This window comes from Ranitomeya variabilis, chromosome 4 (assembly GCF_051348905.1).
Source record: "Ranitomeya variabilis isolate aRanVar5 chromosome 4, aRanVar5.hap1, whole genome shotgun sequence".
Lineage (NCBI taxonomy): Eukaryota > Metazoa > Chordata > Amphibia > Anura > Dendrobatidae > Ranitomeya > Ranitomeya variabilis.
Genome location: NC_135235.1, coordinates 740,476,350 through 740,498,983, shown reverse-complemented (window position 1 = coordinate 740,498,983; position 22,634 = coordinate 740,476,350). Strand labels below are relative to the sequence as shown.

At 49.4% G+C, this 22,634-nt stretch overlaps 3 protein-coding genes across 3 annotated transcripts in view; all 3 read left to right on the top strand.

Moving 5' to 3' along the window:
• Nucleotides 1-22,634, top strand: part of LOC143768029 (uncharacterized) — a 788,341-nt gene that overhangs the window by 297,102 nt on the left and 468,605 nt on the right. The gene's annotated exons all lie outside the window — the stretch shown is intronic.
• LOC143768015 (uncharacterized) overlaps nucleotides 10,865-22,634 on the top strand; it is a 611,009-nt gene continuing 599,239 nt past the window's right edge. Inside the window, exon 1 of the mRNA XM_077256647.1 lies at nucleotides 10,865-11,005. The gene's annotated coding sequence lies outside the window, so the exon portion shown is untranslated. The remainder of the gene's footprint in view (nucleotides 11,006-22,634) is intronic.
• Nucleotides 11,687-22,634, top strand: part of LOC143768025 (uncharacterized) — a 48,593-nt gene continuing 37,645 nt past the window's right edge. The window contains exons 1-5 of the mRNA XM_077256672.1: nucleotides 11,687-12,333; nucleotides 12,463-12,642; nucleotides 12,727-12,850; nucleotides 12,934-13,031; nucleotides 13,230-13,320. Of these exons, the coding sequence (XP_077112787.1) occupies nucleotides 12,256-12,333; nucleotides 12,463-12,642; nucleotides 12,727-12,850; nucleotides 12,934-13,031; nucleotides 13,230-13,320 (571 nt within the window). The 5' untranslated portion in view covers nucleotides 11,687-12,255. The remainder of the gene's footprint in view (nucleotides 12,334-12,462; nucleotides 12,643-12,726; nucleotides 12,851-12,933; nucleotides 13,032-13,229; nucleotides 13,321-22,634) is intronic.

The following is a 22,634-nucleotide window of genomic DNA, read 5'->3' as shown; positions in this document are numbered from 1 at the left end:
GAGAGCATCAAACACCGCCATAGCATAATTCTTATGGAGTGCGAGGATCTGGTCCATAGCCCTCTGGAATGTGTCCGGGGCTCCCTGTAAACCAAACAGCTTCCAGAATTAGAGAATGTAGTGTTCTCACTTTTTTTTGACATGGGGATTTGCCAATATCCTTTTGTTAAATCCAAGGTGGTTATATACCTTGCTGGCTCAAGTCTCTTCAATCAGGTCATCGACACACGGCATCAGATATGCATCGAACTTGGAGACTTCATTCAGAGATTCGGCATACGCTTTATTTCCTTGTAAATCAGCTCTTGACGGGCCTCGGGAATTCGTTAGGGCTTCAAGTTCACCCGCATATGGGATTCCGTCAGAACCTCGTGTTCTATGACCTTTCTACACCCTGGAAAATCTGACAACAGGTTCCTGTTCTGCTGCAGCAACTCCCGACCCTGCTGTTTTTGGACCTTCAACAGTGTCTTCGCTACTGCGACTTATTCAAATCTGCTTCTGGCTTGACCAGGAAACATGGAGTTTCAGTGGGCTCCATGTCATGCCATGGCTTGATAAGATTGCCGTAGTACAATTGGTACGATTTTCGTCTTCCTGGTTGGTGAATCTTGTACTTCACTTCACCAAGCTTCTCCACCACCTCATAGGGGCTTTGCCATTTGGCCAAGAACTTACTTTCCACTGTGGGAATTAGTACGAGGACTCGGTCCCAAGAGCTGAAGTTTCTCACCCTGGATGACCAGTTGTAGACACTAGATTGAGCCTGTACAGGAGATGTTCTTTTATGATGGGAATCACCTTCACAATCCTCTCGCATCTGGGTGAAGTGCTTGATAAAGCTCCGGTGGGGGGTGATTTTGGCTTCTCAGGTTTCCTTTGCTATATCACGGAAACACTGCGGATGTTAGCCATATAGAAGTTCAAACAGAGAGAATCCGTTAGGCTACGTTCACATTAGCGTTGTGCGGTGCTGCGTCGGCGACGCAACGCACAACGCAAATGTAAACGCATGCACAACGCATTTTGTGACGCATGCGTTCATTTTTGCATGCTTTTTGGTGCAGAAAAAAATGCATCATGCAGCGTCCTCTGCGCCCTGACGCATGCACCACAGTGATGCATGCGTCACAAAACGCAAGTGCAACGCATGTCCATGCGCCCCCCATGTTAAATATAGGGGCGCATGACGCATGCGTCGCGGCGGCTGCGCCTGACGCAACGCTAATGTGAATGTAGCCTAAGAGCTTTGTGGAACCTCCTGGATAGAAAGCAACAGATGAGGCAGGAGACGGTCCCGTCCTTCTCTATGACCTTCTTAAGCATATTCTTCAATTTTTTTATTCAATCTTTCCACAAGGCCATCTATCTGGAGATGGTACATGGACATCTTCAGTTGTGTAATTAGCAGGGCCTTACACAGTTCCCTCATCACCTTACTCATAAAAAGTGTTCCTTGGTCAGTCAATATCTCCCTCTATAATCCTGTCCATGGAAAAACGTGTACCAACTTGCGGGCTATACTTTTTACAGAGAAGTTTCTCAGGAGAACTGCTTCAGGTTACCACGTAGCATAGTCAAGGATGACCAATATGTATTGATGCCCACTAGCAGATTTAACCAGGGGACATTTCAAGTCCATGGCAATTTGCTTAAATGACACTTGTATGATAGGTAATGGAATGGCACGAGAAGACTTAGAAAGTGAGAGGAGGGGGCAGTTACCTGGCAGATGGGACAGGACCTGCAATGCTTTAAGATTTCCTGGTGACATCCAGGCCAATAGAACAATCGCATATCCCGTTCTTGAGTTTTGTCCACGCCCAGATAGCCACCCAAGACATGTGAATGGGCCATCCCATACACATGGCTGTCACGGGGAGACTAGGTGAGCGAGAGCTAATAACCCGGGCCCCTGCAATTTCCCTCAGACTAGGTAAATCCTGACTGACCCTCTACCTGGAGTTTACACTGATGGTGTGCATGTCCAGGCCTCGAACCTCACCCTGTCTCCTGTTTCAACCATAGGCTGAAACCTCCGCCCACCACCCAGTGAAGAGGTGATACACCAATACCCACAGATAGCACAGACAAGGATAAAGGAAAATATACACCACGCCGCAGTCACTCAGGAATACACTATAAATGTGCAGGGCAAAATAAATACAAATATAGGAAGGAGTAAATAAGACAAAGGAAAATACACCACCAGCAACCAATCTCCAACAACCAGCTCTCCACTCCAGACCGAGATAACTACGCACAAGACAGAAGCTATAATCGGTGACGCCCAAAGATCAGGAGAACTATTTAAAGGCAATGGGCATGGCCCAGCTTCCAATCCGAGGATCAGGTAAATTAAGCCCGGAACAGCTAGAAAAATCTAGCCGACGCCAATGAGCACATAGTGGTCAAAAGCGGAATTACCGCTGTCTGTCGAACGACCTGGTCTGAACAGCGTCCGACATGACAGTGCCCCGCCTTCTACGAGGGACCCCAGGGCCCTCACGGCTTATAGGACCCGGCTTGTCTGGATGGCGACGATGAAAAAACCTGACCATCCGATCCGCATGACTGTCCGAGGCTGGTACCCAGGACCTCTCCTCAGGCCCATAACCACGCCAGTGAACCAAGTACTGTAAAGTGCGGCGCACTACACAAGAGTCAACCACCTTGGAGACTTCAAATTCCAAATTACCATTCACCAAGACTGGAGGTGGCATAGGCGCTGCGTCCACAGAACCAGGGCCGGCGTCAGCACCCGGCGCACCCGGGCAAGTGCCGGGGCCCTGGCGAGACTGGGGGGCCCATAACGCCGGTAAGACACATATTCTGCCGGCATTGCCGACACTGATGTGCAGCGCATCATGCGCTCCTGGGGGGCCCCTGAAGCCGGACTACATCATCCCTGAGTTACCGAGTCCAACCCTAACTCCCTCCCTCCACTAGTGTGCTGTTACTGTGTGTGTGACTGCAGCCAGGACTCGGAGGCGGAGCTGGAGTGGATATATGATTCCCTGCAGCAGGAGGCGGGACTCATTGACTGGGACTCAATGCAGCAGGAATACTCACCAATCACCGTCCATGGGTATTGAAGAGTCACTTCCGGGCCGGCGGTCTTCACTTCCGTGTGAGAGTGGAGAGCTCGGCATCCTAAGAAGAGCAGCGGCGCTGACACACAGATCGCGTCGCGACACTGTCCGGGACCCGGGTGATGGTCCACCGTCCAGTTCCAGAGCAGCCAGCAGCAGAAGACGAGCAGCAGAAGACGAGCAGCAGAAGACGAGCAGCACAGATCCTGTGTCCACAACGGTCGGGGGCGACGGGCGGCGATGGCGTGGTGGTGGGTGAGCTGGGCTGCCTGTGTTATGTTATATACTACGTGGGTTGCCTATGTTATATACTACGTGGGCTGCCTGTATAACACAGGCAGCCACGTAACATATAGCACAGCCACATAGTATATAACACAGGCAGCCCATATAGTATAATATACTACGAGTACGTGGGCTGCCTGTGTTACATACTACGTGGGCTGCCTGTGTTATATACTACGTGGGCTGTGCTATATACTGCGTCTGCGTGGGCTGTGTTATACACTGCGTGGGCTATGCTATATACTACATGGGCTGTTAGACACTGCGTGGGCTGTGCTATATACTACGTGGGCTATGCTATATACTACATGGGCTGTTAGACACTGCGTGGGCTGTGCTATATACTACGTGGGCTGTTATACACTGCGTGGGCTGTGCTGTACGCTGCGTGGGCTGTGCTGTACGCTGCGTGGGCTGTGCTGTACGCTGCGTGGGCTGTGCTGTACGCTGCGTGGGCTGTGTTGTACGCTGCGTGGGCTGTGCGGTACGCTGCGTGGGCTGTGCTGTACGCTGCGTGGGCTGTGCTGTACGCTGCGTGAGCTGTGCTGTACGCTGCGTGGGCTGTGTTGTACGCTGCGTGGGCTGTGTTGTACGCTGCGTGGGCTGTGTTGTACGCTGCGTGGGCTGTGGTATTTTTCTCTGCTGTATCTGTACATCATGAATCGTGGTATGTGTGCAAGTAGGGGGCCCACTGAGACTCTTTCGCCCGGGGCCCTCAAAAACCTGGAGCCGGCCCTGCACAGAACCCACCACCTTCTTTAGAAGAGACCTGTGGAACACGTTGTGTATCTTATACACCGTAGGGAGCTCCAATCGGTACGCTACTGGGTTAATGACGGAGGTGACCTTAAATGGACCAATAAACTGTGGACCCAATTTAAGGGATGGTATTTTGAGTCTTATGTTTTTTGTTGATAACCACACCCAGTCATCCACACTCAGGTCCGGACCTGGCACACCAACCTGGTCCCTGACGAAGCAGGTGCGAAACGCGCGTTGGAGTGGTGTGTGTGGGGGCTGTGGTGTACTTGATCGTTTGGTAAGGTCCGGTTCCTATTTGTAGCATAACATGTGCATTGAAAACTAATAACAGCATCACTGGTATTCAGAACTTGGAGGGCTATAAATATATTAAGGCAGCGCTATAAATATGCGGATAGTATAATTGATTTACACTATATACTGTCACATTTTGGTATATATATGTTATATATATTTAATTATTTTTTATATCACTCACATACACAGTTATTTGTTTGATGTGTTTATTTATATAAAATTTAGAGTGATTGCTTTTTCAGCTTTTTCACATATGGTTTGTAAATTTTGGAGTAATTCACTTTTTTATTAATTATTTATGATTATATATACACATATATAAATATATAATATTTTTATATTATTTATTCACACACTGTTTATAGTCACATATTACATTTATCTGACAATATTCACCTTGGTTATCAATTATTATTTATTATCTCTTGTACTGTATATCTTTTGTATTTAATTGTATATTTATTCGATCTTGCCAATCATATATCAATTAGATGCCTGTACTTGTATTATCTATTTATATATAAATCTTGTCTCCAACTGTTCTGTATACTTTATTATATGTGCATATTATGGCCGGTTTGCGATTGTGTTTTTAATATTTAAATAATTTTGATTGTGATTGCATTAGCACTTTATTGGGTTTATTGTCATTTTTCACGCCATTCGATTTTTGTGTACCAGAGCCCCCCACATACAGATTATACAATTATATACATATATTGACTTTTTTATATTTATTATTATTTTTTTAGTATATATTCAGTTATTTTAACGGATAAATATTCTTAATAAAACAATGATAATTTATTGTGTAATGTCCTTTTAATACAAATAAAATAAATTTGATTAAAAATTAATTATTGAGTTGTCAGTAAATATTTTCTTTGGGTACATGTTTGCGTAGTATTTACTTGATAGATTATATTTTGAGAATTGTTTGGTATTTCTTTTCTATATAGGATTTTTCCGGACCTGGCACACGCCTACTGTCAGCCACACGTTTGTACCTAGCACCCACACTCAACAGGCGCTGTTTAACTCTCCTCCAGACTGACGACAACTGTGGTCCTAACTGGTCCTCCTCCGGAATGCCGGAAGAGCCCTCTGACTCAGAGTACAAAATTGAGGATGCAGCCCGTACACACAAAAAAACGGAGACTCCCAAGACGACTCCTGGCGGTGATTATTTATGGCAAACTCAGCCAAAGGAAGGAACGTAGACCACTCCTCCTGGTTATCAGAGACAAAGCAGCGTAAGTACTGTTCCAAATTTTGGTTCATACGCTCAGTCTGACCATTTGACTGAGGATGAAACGCCGAAGAATGAGACAACTTGATCCCCAGCCGTGAGCAAAATGCTTTCCAAAATTTTGCCACAAACTGAGTACCCCTATCAGACACGATGTCAGACGGAACCCCATGAAGTCTGACCACCTCCTGCACAAATACATGAGCCAGAGTCTTAGCGTTAGGCAACGAAGGCAAAGACACAAAGTGCGACATTTTTGAAAACCGATTAACAATCACCAAGATGACCGTGTTCCCAGCTGATGAGGGCAAATCAGTGATGAAATCCATGGAGATTTCCGTCCATGGCTTACTAGGTACCTCAAGAGGAAGTAGTGTGCCAACAGGACGGGAGCGGGGCGTCTTAGCCCTAGCGCACGTGGTACAAGCTGACATGTATGAGACCACGTCCTGTCGGATCTTGGGCCACCAAAATCGACTTGACACCAACTCCAAGGTACCTCTAACCCCTGGGTGGTCAGCCAGGACAGCATCATGATGCTCCGCCAAAACCTTTAAGCGGAGATGAAGCGGTACAAAAGATTTGTTGATGGGAAGCTCAGATGGTACCTCCTCCTGAGCCTCGGCAATCTCAGCCTCAACCTCGGTAGTGAGAGCCGAAACCACAACACCCTTTTGGAGGATGGGTACTGGATCCTCCCGAAGTTCTCCCCCCGGAAAACACCTGGACAGAGCATCCGCCTTAGTGTTTTTAGACCCCGGTCTGTAAGTGACAACAAAATTGAACCATGTGAAAAACAATGCCCAGCGAGCCTGCCTGGGAGACAGACGCTTGGCAGACTCCAAATACAGCAGATTCTTATGATCGGTAATAACAGTAACCTGATGTACCGACCCCTCCAAGAAGTGTTGCCATTCCTCAAAGGCCAACTTAATAGCCAACAACTCCCTGTTGCCGATATCATAGTTACGTTCGGCAGACGACAGTTTCTTGGAGAAATAGGCGCACGGACGCAAACCACTCAAAGATGAGCCTTGAGATAGTACCGCCCCCCACACCAACCTCAGACACATCGACTTCCACAACAAAGGGTTTAGATATGTCTGGCTGCACAAGAATAGGGGCTGAAACAGAAGTGTTCTTAAGAAATTCAAATGCGCGCACAGCAGCCTCAGGCCAAACGGAGAAATTGGTACCCTTTTTAGTCATGTCAGTTAGCGGTTTAGCAATGATGGAAAAATCCTTGATAAATTTCCTATGGTAGTTAGAAAAGGAACTGCTGAAGTGCTTTCAGGTTATCAGGACGTTCCCAATGCAGCACCGCTTGCACCTTAACGGCGTCCATTTTAAAACCAGAAGCAGACACAATATAACCCAAGAAAGGCAACTCTTGAACAAAAAATACACATTTCTCAAGTTTAGCATACAGCTTATTCTCTCTGAGAAGCTGTAACACCTGCCTGACATGATCTAAATGAGCATCACAGTCGCAAGAATATATGAGAATGTCATCTAGGTACACGATAAAGAATTTCCCCAAAACATGCGAGAACACATCATTGATGAAATGTTGGAACACTGCAGGTGCGTTAGTCAACCCAAATGGCATCACCAAATTTTCAAAATGACCCTCAGGGGTATTAAAAGCCGTCTTCCACTCATCACCTTGACGGACTCTTATGAGGTTGTACGCCCCCCTGAGGTCAAGCTTGGTAAACCACTTAGCACCTGCCACCTGGTTGAACAAATCTGGTATCAGTGGCATAGGGTATGGATCACGAACCGTAATCTAGTTCAACTCCCTGAAATCCAAACACGGGCGTAATCCGCCATCTTTCTCCTTCACGAAGAAGAACCCTGCTGCCACCGGCGAGGATGACGGCCTGATGTGCCCTTTGCTCAAGCTTTCAGCAATATAATCTTTTAACGCTTGTCTCTCCAGACCGGAGATGTTAAACATCCTTGCTTTAGGCAATTTGGCCCCTGGTTTAAAACTGATAGAACAGTCATAAGGACGATGTGGCAGCAACTCTGAACAACCCTTCTCAGAAAACACATCCACAAAATCCAGAAGTGACTCCGGAACGCTTGAAGTCACCGCAGCCACACATGTGGCCAGGCAATTCTCCTGGCAGAACTCGCTCCACTGAATTATGTCCTGAGTTTTCCAGTCAATTACCGGGTTGTGCATAGACAACCAAGGAAAACCCAAAACCACCTGAGCAGGAAGATTCCTGAGCACCTTACATGTAACCCGCTCGGAATGTAGAACCCCAATGTGGAGTTTCACCTCAGCCACAAATTCAGTAATCTCCCCCTGAGAGAGAGGAGCAGCATTGATGGTGACCACGCGGATAGGATGAGACAGTTTTTCAATCCTAAAACCTGCTGTGCGCGCAAACTCCTCATCAATGAGATTTGTGGCTGAACCACTATCCACAAAAACAGTAATTGGCAGCTCACTGCCAGCGATAAAAACCTTAGCAGGGAGCATGCATTGAGAAACCACCATGGACGATATACATAAGCTCAGATTGGTCTCCTCCACAGCCTCTGAGCTTAGAAGTTTTCCGCCGTTGCGTTTTTCTTAGACAGCAGAGGACAGATGTTAATAAAATGACCAGTTTTACCACAGTAAAAACAGGCTCCCTGCTTCCTGAGCTCAGGGGCTCGACGCTTCACATGTGACACCTCTGCGATTTGCATAGGCTCCATGGGCTCACCTGCAGCAACCTCACGTGAACCTAAACCCTCTCCCATAGGTGGTGTCTCATGCTCCCCCTGACGCAAACGGCGATCAATGCGGACAACCAGACTCATAGCGGAATCTAGAGAAGCAGGAATCTCGTACATCAGAAGGGCTTTTTGAACCCTTCCAGAAACCCCATGAATAAACTGACTCCGCAATGCTGGATCATTCCATTGTGTATCGATCGCCCAGCAACGAAATTCCGAACAGTAATCCTCTGCAACTCGCTCCCCCTGGTGAATAGTGCGTATCTTAGATTCTGCTAGAGCCATTCTGTCAGGTTAATCGTAGATTTTTCCAAGAGAGGAAAAAAAACTCTCCACAGAGTCAAATGCAGCAGAATCAGATGGCAAAGAAAACGCCCATGCTTGGGGATCCCCGCTTAACAATGACAACACCAGGCCCACACGCTGAGCCTCATTACCCGAGGAGATTGGGTGCATACGGAAATATAGTTTGCAAGCTTCACGAAAAGAAGCAAATTTACTGCGTTCCCCAGCAAATTTTTCAGGCAAAGGAAATTTAGGCTCAGCAACTCTTCCTGACGCTCCAGCTTGCACATTAGATACTGCTAGTCCCTGTTGCTGTACTGCCCCCCTCAACTCGGTGACCTATAGGGACAGCGCCTCCAACTGGCGGGTTATGGAAGTCATGGGATCCATGACAAAACACACAAAAAAAGAAACCCTTTTTTTTTGTTGTTGGGCCGATTATAATGTCACGGGGAGACTAGGTGAGCGAGAGCTAATAGCCCGGGCCCCTGCAATTTCCCTCAGACTAGGGAAATCCTGACTGACCCTCTACCTGGAGTTTACACTGATGGTGTGCATGTCCAGGCCTCGAACCTCACCCTGTCTCCTGTTTCAACCCTAGGCTGAAACCTCCGCCCACCAGCCAGTGAAGAGGTAATACACCAATACCCACAGATAGCACAGACAAGGATAAAGGAAAATATACACCACGCCGCAGTCACTCAGGAATACACTATAAATGTGCAGGGCAAAATAAATACAAATATAGGAAGGAGTAAATAAGACAAAGGAAAATACACCACCAGCAACGAATCTCCAACAACCAGCTCTCCACTCCAGACCGAGATAACTACGCACAAGACAGAAGCTATAATCGGCGATGCCCAAAGATAAGGAGAACTATTTAAAGGCAATGGGCATGGCCCAGCTTCCAATCCGAAAAATCTAGCCGACGCCAATGAGCACATAGTGGTCAAAAGCAGAATTACCGCTGTCTGTCGAACGACCTGGTCTGAACAGCGTCCGATATGACAACATGGCTCCGCTTTATACACACACGGCTCTGCTCCGTACACACTCGGCTCCGCTTTATCCACACTGTAAACCCCTCCTGACCCCAAACATAAACTTCCCCTCATCCAGCACCATGACAACCAGCACAGCAGAGTCCTGCATACACTGAGGCCCCTGATCATGTGACCCCCTGACTCCTCCCCTCCTGTGACCTCATCACAGGTCCTGTGCGCACAGAGCAGCCATATATATGGAGTGCGGCTCTGCGGGTGGAGGTCGGTGCTGGAGGCTCCATTATTCTCTATGTGGAGTGCGGCTCTGCGGGTGGAGGTCGGTGCTGGAGGCTCCATTATTCTCTATGTGGGGGCGGCTCTGCGGGTGGAGGTCGGTGCTGGAGGCTCCATTATTCTCTATGTCAGGGGTCCCCAACCTGTAGCTCGGGAGCCACATGTGGCTCGTGGTCCTATTAATTGTGGCTCGCGGCTATCTGCCAGCTTGGTGAATTAGCTCCAGTTCTAGCAAACAGGTATGAAGAGCACAACTGAAAATGGTGAATTTTGTGAGTAGCCCTGCACAGAAGAGCAGATCTGGATGCACATATACTCATCTTAGGGGTTTTGAGATGATTTAAGTATGGTACGCTGGAGACAAGATGATACCACCTGTCAGAGGAGATGTTTGAAGCTGGATGTGACAGTGTCTTGGGAGTGCTTTATAGGAGAATACAGAATGGGGATATTGTGGGAACCCCTGGATCTTAGTATACTGCTTTGGCGTGATTTTTGTGGAAAAGCTTTGGTTAACCATTATGCCTGTAATGGGGGCTTTGGTTGCCACTATTGTGAGGGGGGCGGGAGCTGAATGTGGCTCTCAAGGTCAGAAACGTTGGGGACCTCTGCTCTATGTGGAGTGCGGCTCTGCGGGTGGAGGTCGGTGCTGGAGGCTCCATTATTCTCTATGTGGAGTGCGGCTCTGCGGGTGGAGGTCGGTGCTGGAGGCCCCATTATTCTCTATGTGGAGTGCGGCTCTGCGGGTGGAGGTCAGTGCTGGAGGCTCCATTATTCTCTATGTGGAGTGTGGCTCTGCGGGTGGAGGTCGGTGCTGGAGGCCCCATTATTCTCTATGTGGAGTGTGGCTCTGCGGGTGGAGGTCGGTGCTGGAGGCCCCATTATTCTCTATGTGGAGTGCGGCTCTGCGGGTGGAGGTCGGTGCTGGAGGCCCCATTATTCTCTATGTGGAGTGCGGGTGGAGGTCGGTGCTGGAGGCTCCATTATTCTCTATGTGGAGTGCGGCTCTGCGGGTGGAGGTCGGTGCTGGAGGCTCCATTATTCTCTATGTGGAGTGTGGCTCTGCGGGTGGAGGTCGGTGCTGGAGGCTCCATTATTCTCTATGTGGAGTGCGGCTCTGCGGGTGGAGGTAGGTGCTGGAGGCTCCATTATTCTCTGTGTGGAGTGCGGCTCTGCGGGTGGAGGTCGGTGCTGGAGGCTCCATTATCCTCTATGTGGAGTGCTGCTCTGTGGGTGGAGGTCGGAGCTGGAGGCCCCATTATTCTCTATGTGGAGTGCGGCTCTGCGGGTGGAGGTCGGTGGGGGAGGCTCCATTATTCTCTATGTGGAGTGCGGCTCTGCGGGTGGAGGCTCCATTATTCTCTATGTGGAGTGTGGCTCTGCGGGTGGAGGTCGGTGCTGGAGGCTCCATTATTCTCTATGTGGAGTGTGGCTCTGCGGGTGGAGGTCGGTGCTGGAGGCTCCATTATTCTCTGTGGGTGGAGGTCGGTGCTGGAGGCTCCATTATTCTCTATGTAGAGTGCGGCTCTGCGGGTGGAGGTCGGTGCTGGAGGCTCCATTATTCTCTGCGGGTGGAGGTCGGTGGTGGAGGCTCCATTATTCTCTGTGGGTGGAGGTCGGTACTGGAGGCAGCTGACAATCAGCATGATTTCAGTAGTCGCGTCCCATTAATAAAGTAGAACCAAAGAGAAGCCGCAGAATCACCGGAAAGAGCAAATCCTTGCCCGCTCTCTTCCTTCAGACTTCGGCACAGACAGGACGTTCTGTTTCATGGACGTGTTCACTTGAAGGAGCGAGTTTTGTCCTCAAATCACCTTCTAGTAGGATAAGAGAATATCCCTAAATAATCTAATATGTCCGTGTTCACACCACGAGAGCAGCATTCAGGCCAAACCTCCTCCAGTCCTCAGACTGGAGCTCAATAATGGCCACCAGAAAAATTCACTACTCACTAGTAGAGGTGAATCAATTTTTCAAAATTCGGTTCCAATTCTGATCGGCGCCGTATATTGTTTTTGCGAGATTCACCGAACACAGCTGAAAGTCATTGGAGTAGAAATTACCGCATATGTTCACTCAACTCTACTCACTAGTGTCTTTTTCTAGCGTCATACAGGATCAGATCCACAGATTACGGCTTATATCGGAATAACCGCTCCAGTCGTTATTTATGATGTTTCATCATCTTCTCAGTCAGGTCTCTACAACATTGGATCCTCTCAGTGAAGATCTTCTATAGAAGAGAATTTTCCTGATTTACCCATCAAGGATGGATATGGACAGAGACAAGATGGCGGAGAGGATATTACACCTCACCCTAGAGATCCTCTTCCGGCTTACTGGAGAGGTGAGAGATTCTGATGACGTCACATTACATCATTCTTATCTATGGGAATAACAGATGGACAGAACTGGAGAGGTGAGGACTCTGGAAATGTCTGTAGTGAGATTTATTAATGTGTCTCTCCATAACCAGGATTACACTGTAGTGAAGAAGACCTCTAGTGATCGCTGTCAGGACCTCATGTCTGAGGGATGTGGAAGACCCCTGAGCCCAATCGCGGGGCCGCCACCTCACCCCCTGATACATGTGGCCATCAATGACCAGAAGATCCTAGAACTCGCCTACAAGATGATTGAGCTGCTGACTGGAGAGGTGACACTGCTGGGAATGCTGGGACATTCTATAGTAACATTATGAAGGAATCGGGGGGGATGACGGTATCCTTGTATGTGTCAGGTTCGAATAAGGTGTCAGGATGTCTCCGTCTATTTCTCCATGGAGGAGTGGGAGTATTTAGAAGGACACAAAGATCTGTACAAGGACGTCATGATGGAGGTTCCCCAGCCCCTCACATCACCAGGTAATAGACGGAACTAAATACACACGGCCTATAATTATCTGTATGTAAAGAATGAATTCAGTCCCTGTATGTGTTTCCTCCAGATGTATCCAGTAAGAGGACAACACCAGAGAGATGTCCTCATCCTCTTCTTCCACGGGACTGTAAACAAAGAGTTCCCAATGTTCCTCAGGATCATCAGGTAGATGGAGAGAAGGTGTCATGAGATCTCCCCTATGATGTGTAGACGGCTGTGAAGGTCTTGTGCTCAGTCTTGTTTTATCCACCAGTATTATATGTTTTATACTTGTGTAATGAGAACGGTGGAGATGGCAGGATTAGAGCTGATCATAGATGGGACTTCTCCATCTGTCGGTGACTTTTACAATATTTGTTTCAGGGTGAAGATCTGACCCATATTAATACTACAGAGACTAATGTGACGGGTGATAAGCGGTGTAAAGAAGAGATTCCTACATATGACAACCCAGGTGAGTAGTGACCACTAAATGCAGAGAAGTCACAGATTCTACTGTAATTATATGTTGAATTTCTAGTGGAAGTACCGGTCCTGGAAGGACCGTCAAGTGAGAAGCCAAACTGTTTTTAGGTGAACAAGAAATACAGTTGTGCTCAAAACTTTACACACCCTAGCAGAATTTTAGCTTTCTTGGCCTTTTTTCAGAGAATATGAATGATAACACCAAACTTTTTCTCCACTCGTGGTTAGTGGTTGGGCTAAGCCATTTACTGTCAAGCTACTGTGTTTTCTCTTTTTAAATCATCATGACAACCCAAAATATCTAAATGACCCTGATCAAAAGTTCACATACCCCATTTCTTAATACCGTGTATTGCCCCCTCTAACATCAATGCCAGCTTGAAGTATTTTATGGATGTGGATGAGGTCCTTTATTTTCTCAGATGGTAAAGCTGCCCACGCTTCTTGGCCAGTTCCTGTAAATTCCTGTTCTGTCTAGCATGAACTGCGCACTCGAGTGGCTCAATGATATTGAGGTCAAGAGACTGAGATGGCCACTCCAGAACCTTCAGTTTGTTCCACTGTAGCCAAGGACAGGTCGACTTGGCCTTGTGTTTTGGATCATTGTCATGTTGGAACGTCCAAGTATGTTCCATGCGCAACTTCCAATCTGATGATTGCAAATTTGCCTCCAGTATTTGCTGATAATGTGCTGCATTCATCTTTCCTTGAACTTTGACCAAGTTTCCTGTGCCTTTGTAACTCGCACATCCCCAAAATATCAGCGATCCACCTCCCTGCATGGTGTTCCTGTCATCATGGGCTTTGTTGACCTCTCTCCAAATGTAACGTTTATGGTTGTGGCCAAAAAGTTAAATTTTGGTCTCATCCCTCCAAATTACTTTGTTCCAGAAGTTTTGAGGCTACACTCCCTGACAGAAGTTATATCGCTTATCCATTTTATGTAAATAAAAGCTTATAACCTGACGTTAAATTCATCCATTGGTTGTATAAATTATTCTTTTGAAAGCTGAAACCCTCCGAAATGTGGTTTAGGTTAAGAAAATAAATTGGCATAAGAGCAGAAATATTGATCATTTAATGGACACAGAATGGTCAGATTTTGACAAGACAAAAGTTTTGTTGCCTGGTCATATAATGCACCCAATCCTAGTTTACATCCTCACCTGTGCTCAGTAATGATTGGTTAATTAGTGTGTGTGTGTGTATAAAAAGAAACCCAGCACCCCAGATCTTCACTTGAACTGCATCTTGAGCTCTGACAACATGCCAAAAATCCACCCTGCGACCAAAGCCTGGATTATCAAGAGGCTGAAGACCAGATCCAGTGCATATGTGTCTCAGCGTCAAGGACAAAGAATTACAAAAAGATTTGATGAGACTGGAGATGTGTTTGACAAACCCAGGTCCAGCAGACCCCGCAAGACAACTGCTCAGGAGGCACGTTTGTTGGTTAGAAAATCCAAGGCAAACCCCTCTTCCACTGCAGCAGAGCTCCAACAGGCCTGGTCACCTCAAGTCCCTGTGTCAACTGGAACAGTTTGTAGGATTCTGTCTCGGAATGGCTTCCATGGTCGAATCAGTGCCCAGAGCTAGCACTAAACAAAAGGCAAATAAAAAACCGTGTGGCATTTGCAAAGTCCCACAGCCTGCTAAACAGATGGATGCTGAAAAAGTGGCAGAAGGTGGATTTCTCTGATGAATCTTCAGGAGAATTACACCACAGCCGCCGCAAATACTGCAGGAGACCTACTGAAGTCCGTGTCGACCCAAAATACACCCAGAAAACAGTTAAATTTGGTGGTGGAAAGATCATGGTTTGGGGTTACATTCAGTATAGGGGTATGCGAAACATTTGCAAGGTGTAAGGCACTATCAATAGCCTAAAATATCAGGAAGTATTAGCTACCTCTTATATTCCAAATCATAAAATGGATCAAATTCTGCAGCAGGATGGTGCTCCATCTCCTACATCCATCTCTGCAACAAAGTTCCTCCAAGCAAAAAAGATCAAGGTGCTCAAGGACTGGCCAGCCCGGTCACCAGACATGAACATCATTGAGCATGTTTGGGGTAGGATGAAAGAGGAAGCTTGGAAGAGAAAACCAAAGAATCCAGATGAACTCTGGGAGGCATGTAAGATGGCATTCTTTGCTATTCCTGATGATTTCATTAATAAATTGTATGAATCATTGTTGAACTGCATGGATGCAGTCCTTCAAGCTCACGGAAGTCACACAAAATATTAAATATGACTCTAGTAGCACCACAACTTCATTCACCAATGTTAGGCAACATATATTTGTATTTTAATTTAATTATTTGTTTGAATATCACATTACTTTCTGTGGGCGACAAAACTTTTGTCTTGCCAAAATCTGACCATTCCGTGTCCATTAACTGATCAATATTTCTGCATTGATGCCAATTTATTTTCTTAACCTAAACCACATTTCGGAGGGTTTCAGCTTTCAAAAGAATAATTTATACTTCCAATGGATGAATTTAACGTCAGGTTATAAGCTTTTATCTACATAACATGGATGAGCGACATAACTTCTGTCAGGGAGTGTAGTGTCTGTGCTGTCTTTTGTGTATTTTAGGCAAGATACTTTGTGGCATTTGCGCAGTAATCGCTTATATATGGCACCTCGACCATGCAGCACATTTCTCTTCCAGTGCCTCCTTGTTGTGCTTCTTAAAACAGCTACACCTCTAGTTTTCAGAGAGTTCAGTATTTCAGCTGATGTTATTTGTGGGTTTTTCTTTGCATCCCGAACAATTTACCTAGATGTTGTGGACAACGTTTTTGTTGGTCTACCTGACCGTGGTTTCGTTTTTAGAGCCCCTGATTTTCCATTCGTTAATCACAGTTTGAACGCTGCTGACTGGCATTATCAATTCCTTGGATATATTTTTGTATCCCTTTCCTGTTTTATACAATTCAACTACCTTTTTTCGTAGATCCGTTGACAATTCTTTTGCTTCCTCATGACTCACAATCCAGAAACGTCAGTCGCTGGATGAAAGATGCTAGAGTCTGTCTGGATCTCAGCTTTTATGCACACACACTGATTACAAGCAAACAGGTCACAGGTGAGGATGTTCCCTTTTGGAGCCATTCAAACCCGTTTGTATCAACCTCTGTGCATGTTATCAGGCCAAAATCACCAGGGTATGTGAACTTTTGATAAGGATTATTTGGATGTTTTGGGTTGTCATTATGATTTAAAAAGAGAAAACACAGTGGTTTGCCAATAAATGGCTTCACCCAACCACTAACCATGACTGGAGAAAAAGTTTTGGTGTCATTGTTCATATTCTCTGAAAAAAGGCCAAGAAAGCAAAAATTCTGCCAGGGCATGTAAACTTTGGAAGACAACTGTATGTTTATGTGTATATATACACAGCAGGATCGCCTATATAACGTGTATACAGCATTTTCAGTATCACCTGTATAATGTATATGGACTGCTGTATATACGTGTGTGTGTATGTACAGTATGTGTGTGTGTGTGTGTGTGTGTATATGTGTATATATATATATATATATACATACACACACTAGATGGCAGCCCGATTCTAAAGAATCGGGAGTCTAGAATCCATATATACTTTATTTATTCAAATGTAAGAATAATACAATTAATAAATAATAGTAAGAAAGAACAAAAAATGGCTGCACTCACCAGCTCTTGACAATTCTTGACAGTACGGCACATTTCTGATTGGTCACTCGCGGCAGGCGGCAACCAATCAGAAAAGTGCCGCGCACCACGAAGGCATATATCTTTGTCCACCCTGAGCGGGTGTAGGACGCTGGTGACGTCACTTATCTCCGGACATTATCTCCGGACAAAGCCACGGAAGTTGGCACAAATTGCCGGAAGTAGTATTCTAGGCAATTATATATTAGATTTTAATGTTATCAGTGTTTACCTTTGAACGTTTATATTGTATTGTCCTGTCACCAGCCATGTGTACGATTATCAGCCGAAAGCCTCTCTGGAACCAATAATCACCCCATGTAAAGGTATCTTTATAAGTTAAAGATTCAGAATACTATGACTTTTATCATATCCTGAACAGTCACGTTTTTTATGAACCGTTAAGGTTTTCTGGTTGAAGTAAAAAAAACTCTGAGTGTTTACAGTTTGAAACCATAAAATGTTGAAAAATTATGTCATTCTTGAGTATATCACTCAATGGTGCTCATAAACGTGTCAAATTTGATCTATAATATACTTTAATATACGTTACTTTAATCTTTAATATACTTAAGAACAGGGCCCCAGACATCACACAGGGAATCTGAAACACCGCACAGTGGTCCAAAATATCGCTGTGCTCTGCCTGGGGCCCCATATGCTGCCTGGGGCCCCTGTGCTCTGCCTGGGGCCCCATATGCTGCCTGGGGCCCCTGTGCTCTGCCTGGGGCCCCTGTGCTCTGCCTGGGGCCCCATGTTCTGCCTGGGGCCCCTGTGCTCTGCCTGGGGCCACTGTGCTCTGCCTGGGGCCCCATATGCTGCCTGGGGCCCCTGTGCTCTGCCTGGGGCCCCATATGCTGCCTGGGGCCCCTGTGCTCTGCCTGGGGCCCCTGTGCTCTACCTGGGACCACTGTGCGCTGCCTGGGGCCCCTGTGCTCTGCCTGGGGCCCCATGTTCTGCCTGGGGCCACTGTGCTCTGCCTGGGGCCCCATAGGCTGCCTGGGGCCCTGTGCTCTGCCTGGGACCACTGTGCTCTGCCTGGGGCCCCATATGCTGCCTGGGGCCCCTGTGCTCTGCCTGGGGCCACTGTGCTCTGCCTGGGGCCCCATATGCTGCCTGGGGCCCCTGTGCTCTGCCTGGGGCCCCATATGCTGCCTGGGGCCCCTGTGCTCTGCCTGGGGCCCCTGTGCTCTGCCTGGGGCCCCTGTGCTCTGCCTGGGGCCACTGTGCTCTGCCTGGGGCCCCATGTTCTGCCTGGGGCCACTGTGCTCTGCCTGGGGCCCCATAAGCTGCCTGGGGCCCCTGTGCTCTGCCTGGGACCACTGTGCTCTGCCTGGGGCCCCATATGCTGCCTGGGGCCCCTGTGCTCTGCCTGGGGCCACTGTGCTCTGCCTGTGGCCCCATATGCTGCCTGGGGCCACTGTGCGCTGCCTGGGGCCACTGTGCTCTGCCTGGGGCCCCGTACGCTGCCTGGGGCCCCTGTGCTCTGCCTGGGGCCCCATATGCTGCCTGGGGCCCCTGTGCTCTGCCTGGGGCCCCTGTGCTCTGCCTGGGGCCCCATGTTCTGCCTGGGGCTCCTGTGCTCTGCCTGGGGCCACTGTGCTCTGCCTGGGGCCCCATATGCTGCCTGGGGCCCCTGTGCTCTGCCTGGGGCCCCATATGCTGCCTGGGGCCCCTGTGCTCTGCCTGAGGCCCCTGTGCTCTGCCTGGGGCCCCATATGCTGCCTGGGGCCCGTGTGCTCTGCCTGGGGCCCCTGTGCTCTGCCTGGGGCCCCATGTTCTGCCTGGGGCCCCTGTGCTCTGCCTGGGGCCACTGTGCTCTGCCTGGGGCCCCATATGCTGCCTGGGGCCCCTGTGCTCTGCCTGGGGCCCCATATGCTGCCTGGGGCCACTGTGCTCTGCCTGGGGCCCCATATGCTGCCTGGGGCCCCTGTGCTCTGCCTGGGGCCACTGTGCTCTGCCTGGGGCCCCATATGCTGCCTGGGGCCCCTGTGCTCTGCCTGGGTGTAGGACACTGGTGACGTCACTTATCTCCGGACATTAGCTCCGGACATTAGCTCCGGACATTATCTCTGGACATTAGCTCCGGACATTAGCTCCGGACAAAGCCACGGAAGTTGGCACAAATTGCAGGCAGTAGTATTCTAGGCAATTATATATTAGATGGGCATTTCCTGAAGGAAATACATGGTGCTTGAACAGCGCTACCAGCTTTACAGCAGCACTTTTCACACACGGGACTGGGGGGCGCGCTTACTTTTGCACCCGGGGCCGGGGGCGCGCTTACTTTTGCACCCGGGGGCGCGCTTACTTTTGCACCCGGAGGCGCACTTACTTTTGCACCCGGGGGCGCACTTACTTTTGCACCCGGGGGCGCACTTACTTTTGCACCCGGGGGCGCACTTACTTTTGCACCCGGGGGCGCACTTACTTTTGGGGCCGCACTTACTTTTGGTGGGCGGGGCTCCTCGGCCTCCGATTTGGTGGGCGGGGCTCCTCGGCCTCCGATTTGGTGGGCGGGGACCCTCGGCCTCCGATTTGGTGGGCGGGGACCCTCGGCCTCCGATTTGGTGGGCGGGGCCGCTCGGCCTTCGATTTGGTGGGCGGGGCTCCTCGGCCTCTAATTTGGTTGGCGGGGCCCCTCGGCCTCCGATTTGGTGTGTGCTCTGCCTGGGGCCCCTGTGCTCTGCCTGGGGCCCCATATGCTGCCTGGGGCCCCTGTGCTCTGCCTGGGGCCCCATATGCTGCCTGGGGCCCCTGTGCTCTGCCTGGGGCCCCTGTGCTCTGCCTGGGGCCCCATGTTCTGCCTGGGGCCCCTGTGCTCTGCCTGGGGCCACTGTGCTCTGCCTGGGTGTAGGACACTGGTGACGTCACTTAGCTCCGGACATTAGCTCCGGACATTAGCTCCGGACATTAGCTCCGGACAAAGCCACGGAAGTTGGCACAAATTGCAGGAAGTAGTTTTCTAGGCAATTATATATATACTAGATGGCAGCCCGATTCTAAAGAATCGGGAGTCTAGATTCCATATATACTTTATTTATTCAAATGTAAGAATAATACAATTAATAAATAATAGTAAGAAAGAACAAAAAATGGCTGCACTCACCAGCTCTTGACAATTCTTGTTATTTAAGGTACAGTTACACAGGATCCATGAACATGCTTATGAGGGGAGTGATGAAAGACATCAGACAACAACTTTGCGTGTTGTGGCAAATGCCACAACAACGGTTCTTTGCTTAAGAACAATAATGTAAATAATAAATAATATGTATCAATAACTATGTATATTGTTATGTTCTTTCTTGGCACAAATTGCAGGAAGTAGTATTCTAGGCAATTATATATTAGATGGGCATTTCCTGAAGGAAATACATGGTGCTTGAACAGCGCTACCAGCTTTACAGCAGCACTTTTCACACACGGGACTGGGGGGCGTGCTTACTTTTGCACCCGGGGCCGGGGGCGCGCTTACTTTTGCACCCGGGGCCGGGGGCGCGCTTACTTTTGCACCCGGGGGCGCACTTACTTTTGCACCCGGGGGCGCACTTACTTTTGCACCCGGGGGCGCACTTACTTTTGCACCCGGAGGCGCACTTACTTTTGCACCCGGGGGCGCACTTACTTTTGCAACCGGGGGCGCACTTACTTTTGCACCCGGGGGCGCACTTACTTTTGCACCCGGGGGCGCACTTACTTTTGCACCCGGGGGCGCACTTACTTTTGCACCCGGGGGCGCACTTACTTTTGCACCCGGGGGCGCACTTACTTTTGGGGCCGCACTTACTTTTGGGGCCGCACTTACTTTTGGTGGGCGGGGCCCCTCGGCCTCCGCTTTGGTGGGCGGGGCCGCTCGGCCTTCGATTTGGTGGGCGGGGCTCCTCGGCCTCCGATTTGGTTGGCGGGGCCCCTCGGCCTCCGATTTGGTGTGTGCTCTGCCTGGGGCCCCATATGCTGCCTGGGGCCCCATGTTCTGCCTGGGGCCAATGTGCTCTGCCTGGGGCCCCATAAGCTGCCTGGGGTCCCTGTGCTCTGCCTGGGACCACTGTGCTCTGCCTGGGGCCCCATATGCTGCCTGGGGCCCCTGTGCTCTGCCTGGGGCCACTGTGCTCTGCCTGGGGCCCCATATGCTGCCTGGGGCCACTGTGCTCTGCCTGGGGCCCCATATGCTGCCTGGGGCCCCTGTGCTCTGCCTGGGGCCCCATATGCTGCCTGGGGCCCCTGTGCTCTGCCTGGGGCCCCTGTGCTCTGCCTGGGGCCCCATTGCTCTGCCTGGGGCCACTGTGCTCTGCCTGGGGCCCCATGCTGCCTGGGGCCCCTGTGCTCTGCCTGGGGCCCCATATGCTTCCTGGGGCCCCTGTGCTCTGCCTGGGGCCCCTGTGCTCTGCCTGGGGCCCCATATGCTGCCTGGGGCCCCTGTGCTCTGCCTGGGGCCCCATATGCTTCCTGGGGCCCCTGTGCTCTGCCTGGGGCCCCATATGCTGCCTGGGGCCCCTGTGCTCTGCCTGGGGCCCCATGTTCTGCCTGGGGCCCCTGTGCTCTGCCTGGGGCCACTGTGCTCTGCCTGGGGCCCCTGTGCTCTGCCTGGGGCCCCTGTGCTCTGCCTGGGGCCACTGTGCTCTGCCTGGGGCCCCATAGGCTGCCTGGGGCCCCTGTGCTCTGCCTGGGACCACTGTGCTCTGCCTGGGGCCCCATATGCTGCCTGGGGCCCCTGTGCTCTGCCTGGGGCCACTGTGGGGCCACTGTGCTCTGTCATATGCTGCCTGGGGCCCCTGTGCTCTGCCTGGGTGTAGGACACTGGTGACGTCACTTATCTCCGGACATTACCTCCGGACATTAGCTCCGGACATTAGCTCCGGACAAAGCCACGGAAGTTGGCACAAATTGCAGGAAGTAGTATTCTAGGCAATTATATATTAGATATTTACACACAGCAGTATCACCTATATAGTTGTATATATACTGCTGTATATAATCATATAGGCGATACTGCTACTTATATATGTGTGGTGTGTGTCTGTATGTGTTATATAGGTGACACTAATGTGTATAGTCACAATATTGTCACTATCCACGTTTGGATCTGTGGCAGATCTGGCCTCTAAGATTACAACTTTTTTCCTTTCAGGCTGTCAGGGTTAATGCTGTTTTTCCCTGGTGGCCACTGGTGTAATTACATTGCTGCCTAGTTTGCTTATATTGGTGCTTATATTACTCCCACCTTCCTTTAAAAGGTCACCTGATGCATCAGCTGACTGTTGGTTATACAGTTCCTTTTGGAGACCAACCTAGCTGGAGTCAGGAGCTTGCTGAGTGCCGTGGTTCTTCAGCTGAATACTGATTTCTGGTGGCTTACTCTGCTGTGCGGTGCATTGCAGCAGAGAACGCCAAGTGTGGAGTTTATTGTTGCTTTGTCCCTTTGTTGTCTGTAACTTCCCCTGTGTTGTATTAGTGCAGTGGTGAGACCAGTGCTCTCACCTGCCAGTTCCCTACTTAGGGCTCCTTTTCACTTGTGAGAAATACGTCCGAGTCTCGCAGGTTAAAACCCTCCTCTGGCGCAGGCACTTGGGAGCGGAGCGTGCAGCTCCATGTG